At 29.1% G+C, this 7,505-nt stretch overlaps 1 protein-coding gene across 3 annotated transcripts; it reads right to left on the reverse strand.

Moving 5' to 3' along the window:
• Positions 1–1,910: 1,910 nt before the first annotated feature.
• ARF4 (auxin response factor) lies at positions 1,911–5,738 on the reverse strand. Of its 3 annotated transcripts, none has more exons than XM_027331584.2 (6): positions 5,557–5,738; positions 5,273–5,462; positions 3,941–5,054; positions 2,498–3,408; positions 2,315–2,380; positions 1,911–2,218 (listed from the first exon to the last, which is right to left on the reverse strand). In XM_027331584.2, exons 3-6 carry the CDS (start codon positions 5,039–5,041, stop codon positions 2,137–2,139), a joined length of 2,160 nt encoding a protein of 719 aa, XP_027187385.1. In that variant the 5' UTR covers positions 5,042–5,054; positions 5,273–5,462; positions 5,557–5,738; the 3' UTR covers positions 1,911–2,136. The 3 variants fall into 3 exon arrangements, with proteins under 3 accessions (XP_027187385.1, XP_004487099.1, XP_012570270.1); XM_004487042.4 differs by having other exon boundaries at positions 3,941–5,059; XM_012714816.3 differs by having other exon boundaries at positions 3,941–5,059; positions 5,273–5,738.
• Between the last annotated feature and the right edge of the window lie 1,767 nt (positions 5,739–7,505).

The following is a 7,505-nucleotide window of genomic DNA, read 5'->3' on the forward strand; positions in this document are numbered from 1 at the left end:
ATAAATTCATAATACGTAATTAAATTGGTTGAATTTTTGTCGCCCTAATTCAATTAATAAAATATCAATATTATTAAGTTGAATATCATTTTTTTTATATTTATGTGTGTGAATTTCTGACTGTATTTAATATCTCATTTATATAAAAAAACAAAAATTAATTTATAATTGAAGCTGGGAGAAGATTTTATTTTATATTTAAAGAGGAAATGAATATTGTTTGTGATAAAAAATTGTATGAGTCCTCTAAGCAAAAAAAAAAGGAGGAAAACGCTCGAGCATCAAAACGGGGACACATCACGTGAAACGGTTTGTGAATACGTCTTCGGTCTCACTCGCACGTGTGGCTTGGCATAGGACTCAACGAAACTTAACAAGACACTAAATAATCTTAAGGTGGTTTTCTTGGGATTGGGATTTGGGATTGGGATTGGGATCAACAACCTGTCTTGTCTTCCCTCTCACGTGCAAACATTCATGTAATACACTTCATACATGAGGTAACAAATTTGAATCTTATATATTCATGCCATCCACGCATTTGTAAGATTATGATTTAGATTTTAAAAATATATAAAAATAATAATATGCTTTTTGGCTCGTTTGGTTTTAATAAAACGAACACCGATATATTGACCATATAAATGTACTAGATTATGACAACACGCAATTCAAAAAATAATATATATTCATTCTTCACACACAATGAAAAAAAAGAAAACTATTGACACTGCTTTACAAAATAAAAAATATTTATAATTTATCTATTTGATAACATCTTACAAAATCAAGATGAATTTGCTTAAAAAGAAACCACCGGAAGATTAATTATCATAGACCCATTATTCATCAAGTTTTTCTCTGACAATTGCTAGATGATTAAGAAATTGAGTGTGATCAGTTATGGATAAGACTATCATTATATTCATAATATATTAAATCAAACCATGGTCTATGCATAAAATACTTTGAGAAGTTGGTGAGATGACACTGTTGGCACGGGTGAAGGGGACCTACATATACATTATGCCGATTATTATAAGTATATAGTTTTAAAACAACATTTAAAAACATAAAGGATGCTTTCACTTATTTGAAAATTTAGGAGGCAAGTAGTCAAAGAGTTCAATGTCGGGTTTATTTTTGATTGAACACATAATTCCATCCAATTTCCTAAATAATTATGTGATGCTATAGTTACTATAATTTCATAAGAGACAAAGTCTTCCTTTTACCCTTTCACTATGTGTCTTTATTTATTAAATGTTCATTATCTTAAGATGGTAAAGCCGTAAAGTAGAAAAAATGTCATATATTATAATAATGATATCTATAAATAGGAAACCATGAAAGTAGCATGCCTCATATTTGGTCACATAAGATTTGAAACCCAAACAATCTACAAAAGAAACCTAAAACTCGAACCCAATTACTAAAACCAAAATTCTTCAACCTTACAATCAAAATATGGAGCCCACCATGGATTTATTCTAATATTGTTAGTAAATAATCACATTGTTAGTATGCTCTATCATCATACCAAAGTTAGCTGCATAATTGTTTTTAGCAAGATACTAAAAAAACTCAAAATTGTGCCTAAAATTGCTTTGAATATACACAATTATACTATACATGAATTTTATCGTAGACCCTCGTATTTGAATCAAGATTAGCATCAGCATCACACCTTAAACTTGATACTCATGCCATACCAAGTTATTGACACATAAAAACCTATAACGCGTTAACATCGATAATAATTTTAAAAAGTAAATTAAATATAATTAATATATCGATTCCGACATTGATACATGTTAAACGTCGAGACACGCTTTCGATAAAAAATATCCGTACTACAAAGTACACAAAAATAGATTAATTAATGGTTTCAATTTTAAAAAAGTTGCTAATGGAAGCCAAATTTCGGTTAACATTAGAATAGTAATTGTGCATGAAACAGGAATAATAATTGTTTTGGTAAAATAAAGGAATAATAATTGTTTTCTACAACTTAAACAAAAATTAATACTCCAAAATATGATTAAATTTGAAGGTCTCTCTAACAAGAATATATCCTTCAACTTCTGATAGAAATATCTTATAATAATAATTCAGATGCAATGCAACACCATAGTATCATGCAAATATGCTCAGAGGTCCTCTCTTATTTGATGCATCTAATCCACGTTCAGCATTCCTAGTTCCTGTGATACACACCCTGGAAAAAAAGAAAAATCCACAAAAAATGTTTGTTTCCTTCATATATACTCAACTAAGAAACTATAAATAATAACATTAATTTATTTTGTCACACCTTCTAGTATCTTTGCTGCCTGAATCCATCAGAATTGTCAATCTTTTTGCTGTCTTCATGAAATCACTGCAAAAAACCCAATAAAACAAGAGATTTAGTTTCTATACACTCTTATAAGTACAAAATGAATAAAATATTGATATTAATTAATGATTTGGATAAAAAGAAGAAGAAGAAGAATACCTGAAGGGTTCTTCACCAGTTTGTTTAACAGCACCTGTTGCATCACGGTATAGTACATGACTCAACCTTTCTATTCCAAACATGTTTGCCAGTTTTGTATACAGTTCTTCATAAGAACCAACACGTGACAAATCTATTGTTCTTCCAACATCTTCTGACTCCAAGAATACCTTGCAATGACCACTATCTAATATTCCAACTTGTTGTTTCCAACAAACCTCATCACCACTAGTAACAGTAGATGATTTACCTGGTGATGAAAACTGTTCAGAAGATTTTGTGTCACTCAAAAACCACTTTTCTTTCTCCTTATTCTCATTGCTACAACATTTTCTTGAGATTTGTTGCTCAGTGAGTATTGGTTGACCAAAAAGCAAAAATTGGTGTCTCTTAACATTAACATTACTACTACTACTATTATTATTATTATCTGATTTTTCCAAACTCTTGTGAGAATTGTTTCCTATGGTTAACAAACATGATAAACTTTCTTTGTTCTTCTTATCATGATTGTTGTTTTTTACTATGTTGCTGCCATTAGAAATCATCATCATCTCATTATGGTTTGGATTAAACACTCCTAACTCAAGTTTGTTGTTGTTAAGGTGAAAATCTGAGAGAGATATTCCAATTTGAGCATGCCTGGCTCCCTGTATGCTTGCAGGAGCATTGTTATTATTATCTGATAAACAACACAAAGGGTTATTAGTCCCGAACGGGTTGCCTGAAAAAGTCGGTATCGGAAATTGAACATCGAGAGGGAAATCGGGATGTGGTGGAAAACGAAATTTCTTCCTTGGCGGTGGCGAGAACGGCGTGAGATGAATCACTGACATGTTTGATACTAACTCAACCAACCATGGACTCACACGCTTCACATTGTGTAGCAAATCCGGTTCGTCCCATGTAACCTGAAGTTGTTATAATGCAAAAAGTTTAATCAAGGTTGTTGCATCATGATTCATGGCAAGTCTTTCTACAAGTTCAAATTCAAACTCTAGGACAATAATGTTTTTACATAGAAACAATAGATATATTCATGGACTAAAAACATCAAGCATTTTGCTTTCACATATATTATAGCATAACCAAACTCTTAAAAGAGACCTTCAATTCAAAGTGTTAGAACACCAACCCTGGTTCAGAAGTAACAGATACGAGAAAGCGCAAACAAATAATACACAGAGTTCAGCCAATTGTACCTACATCTATAAACGCAGTTCCTTTCTATTATTCAAACTTAGGATTACAATTTAGAACTTGTGTTTAAATACTAAGATCCAGTAAACTATGAGTCATTCCCAACACAGAGAAATGAACTTCAACAAAGCAGCTTAAAAGAAGACATCAAAATTGAAACCCTTCAGGCTTAAATCAAGATATAGTTAAGGAATCATATTATCACAAACATGTTCTCCAAAAAAAGTTAAAAGAGAGTGGTACCTGAAGAAGTCTCCAAGGGGAATTAGGCCAACGGATAGGATCAACAACATGAACAGAAGAAATAGTTCCCATGAACCAACTAATCCTAGAAGAATCCTCAGTTTCAAATGGCATTTTAAACCTCATACCAGAACACCATTGAATTCTCATAGCAGCTTTCACAGCTGAAGTCTTAACACAAAACTCAGGAGTACTTGCTCTTGGATAATAAACAACCTCAAATGGTTGATTACTACCACCAAGTCTCATAGCTTCCCTCACAGATTCACCACTCACTTTAACTCTTCCACCCCCTAAATTACCACCTACACCCCCACCATTAGGACTCAAATTCCCACATCCATTTCTCAACAACTTATTATCCTCTCTCAAAAAAGCACCATAACCTCCAACTCCAAAACCACAACTTCCATTCACAGAACTCCATCCAGAAGGTGTTTCCAAACCACCAACAATCCCTCTCTTAGCGCGACGAATCCCAACACAAAGTTCACCATTTTCACCTCTCAGAAACACAATAGAATCACCTGCAACAAGCTTCTTCTGGTTTACAAAACTACTCCAACCAGTTGTTAACAAATGCCTCCTTGGTGTTCCTCTATAGATATGTCTAAACTTCCAAACCTCGCCATGAACATCCTTAGCAATCACCGTTTGAACAGGCGGCTCTGCCGAGTAATCAAGCCGAGGAAAAATCGTTTCTGCACAGTATCTCGGAACAGAAAACCCACCACCATTGTTTGCATCAGATTGTGTCAAAGTCTTAGCAAAAGATGCAGGCTTTTCTGAATTCTCAGAAGCATTACCATCAACACCATCAAAATCTTCATTTTCAAGCTCTGAACTTCTTAAGGGAATCAAAGTCATCTTTGAAAATACTTCATCTGTTTCTGGGTCGGCTAAAAATTTCACAGAAGCTACACGACAGAGGATTAATGGTGGAATTCGAAAAGAGGCTCCAAAATCAACGTTGGTTTGAGCATGTTCTGCATGACCTTGAGGAAAGTAGAAAACTTTTGAGTTCACTGATGGCATTTGAACCATTCCTCCAGCACATGCGTGCCATAGTTGTGGATCTAAGCTTTTCTCAGCTTCCTTCATCGGTTTCAATCTTCTGTTCTGTTTCGTAGCAGAGAAAGAAAGAAAAAGTGATCAAACAGTGGAACAATTTTTCAGTGAATGTTGTGAAGAAATCGAACGAGATTTGAATAAATAATCAGAATCTATATAAGCAACTCCTTTGTTGATTTTTTCTTTTCAAAGAAAAACAAACAAAAAACATTGAAATGAAACAGAAACAGAAACAGAGTACTCTGTTTTTAACTTTTTTACCTTATTGTCACGCGCTGAAAAATGTGCGGTAGGAAATTGAATTGTTTACTTCTTTGGTTCAACAAATGTGAATCTTACAACCCCACAAAAAAAAGATAGAAACTTCAACTTCTTAGAGAGAACAATTTGATTGTTCTGTTTTATTTTATTTTTTTTGTAATCAGAAAAGAAGCTTTAGTTTTTGAAGAACCTGAAAAATGAAATTGTGATGAGTTAATTAAGTTTATGAATGAGAATAATTGAGTAGGTGGGTTTGTATGTTACAGAGAGATTCTGAATGATACCATGTTCACTTGAGAAAGAAGGTTCACGAGTTTCATCATGCAAAAAAGAGTTCAACTTTTTGAGATGATATTTTGTTGTAGTTTTGTTTGTCTCTCAGATCTCTCAGAGAAAAAAGGGAAAAGAAGAAAGGGACAAGTTTTTGTGTTTCACAAGTCACACACACACACACACACACACACACACACGGATGCTTATTGCTAAACACTCTCCAAAGCCTATTAAACTAATCAAACCAATCCTATTCCTTAGCCAGCCAAACCAAACATCTTTTCCATTACTTTAATATTTCTTCCATTACACAATTTCATCATAACCAATATAACAAAAATCTATAACTTGGATTATTTCAAATTTCTTTTTACAATTCTAAACTATAAAACGCACAATTTTTTAAATTTTATTTATTAGTATTTTTTCTAAAAAATATTATTTTTATCAAAAATATCTGTTATACAATGTAAAAATAATATTAATATTATTTGATCAATTGAAAAATCATTTATTTCAAAATATTTTTTGTTTTTATAAATGAGTGACTTATTATAAAATAGATTTAATAATTTTTTACTCTATATTTACTTTCTAGTAAGAGAATTATGAAGTTCATGTAGAAATAAAAAAGTGTTTTTATATGTTATTCAAAATCAATTTTAAAACATAGTATAAATATTGAATTTTATTAAATCAACCCTGATTATCATCGGACTATGTTAATAATCAAATATATAAAATTTTATAATTCAAAATTTATAGTTATATAATTTAATGGTTGATGTTCATTTATATTTAAAAAAAACTTATTATGTGTTTATTTTAATTTATTTAATAAATATTAAATAATTTTATTTTAAATAATTGTATGATATTTAATATATTTAATAAAAAAGTAATTTAATCATTAGATTCATTTTTTTTAATATTTATAATAAATTATTGAGTAGAAAAACTCAAAATTATTTTTAAAATGGTTTAATTCCACATCATACTTCCTCTTAATTTTATTCATTTTACGTTTATTAAAAATAAATATAAATAAAAGAAATAAAATAATTATTTTATCAAATTATTATTTTTAGTTATTACTTCATTTTTTATTATAATTAATATAAAATGTAATTAGTATTTTAAAAATAATGTATATAGTAAAAATTGAAAATTAACTAAAATCACTATTACCTCCTTTCTTAAATATAAATTTATACGGTAAATTTAACTCTTGTTAAGAAAACATTCCAGTACAACTGATGTGCTCATTTTGTTAGAAAAATTATTAAAATTTTATTTATTTATTGATGTATTTAATAATAACTTTTTATATTCTAAAACAATTAATAGTATTAATTAAGATTAAAATTGAAAGAAAATAATAAATAAATCTAGTAAATTAAAAAGATGTTTATATTCAAGTAATTTTTTTATTGGTGTTTATAATTAGCGACATGAATTTTTAATAAATGTAAATAAAAAGTTAATTTTAATATATTTTATTAATATATGAAATAATTTTATATTTGTGTAAAATTTTATATGTATGATTTTTATGATATAAATTTTTAATCTAAATAAATAAAATTAAAAAAATAAAGGTGATAAAAAGAAATTTAAATCGATAAAAAACAAATTCTGAAACGAATATCTTTTTAATTTTTAATATATATTTTTTTAATTGTATTATTTAATTAATATTATTTATATAATTTTTCAATATAATATCTTCTATCATGTATTTATATTATTGATAATATATTAATATCTAATAAAAATAATTTATTTTATACATTGATATATATTTTTTAATATGTCTTAGATAATTCAATTATTTTGATAAGGAATGAGTAATATTAATGATAAATAAAGAAATAAAGTATTGCGAACTGTAGTGGAAGTGTGTTTTTGGTTCACAGATTAGAGATAGAATTGAGTTGAGTGGTGATGGAAGCAAAAGCAA

The sequence above is a fragment of the Cicer arietinum genome, chromosome 1, assembly GCF_000331145.2.
Source record: "Cicer arietinum cultivar CDC Frontier isolate Library 1 chromosome 1, Cicar.CDCFrontier_v2.0, whole genome shotgun sequence".
In the NCBI taxonomy this organism is placed as follows: Eukaryota; Viridiplantae; Streptophyta; class Magnoliopsida; order Fabales; family Fabaceae; genus Cicer; species Cicer arietinum.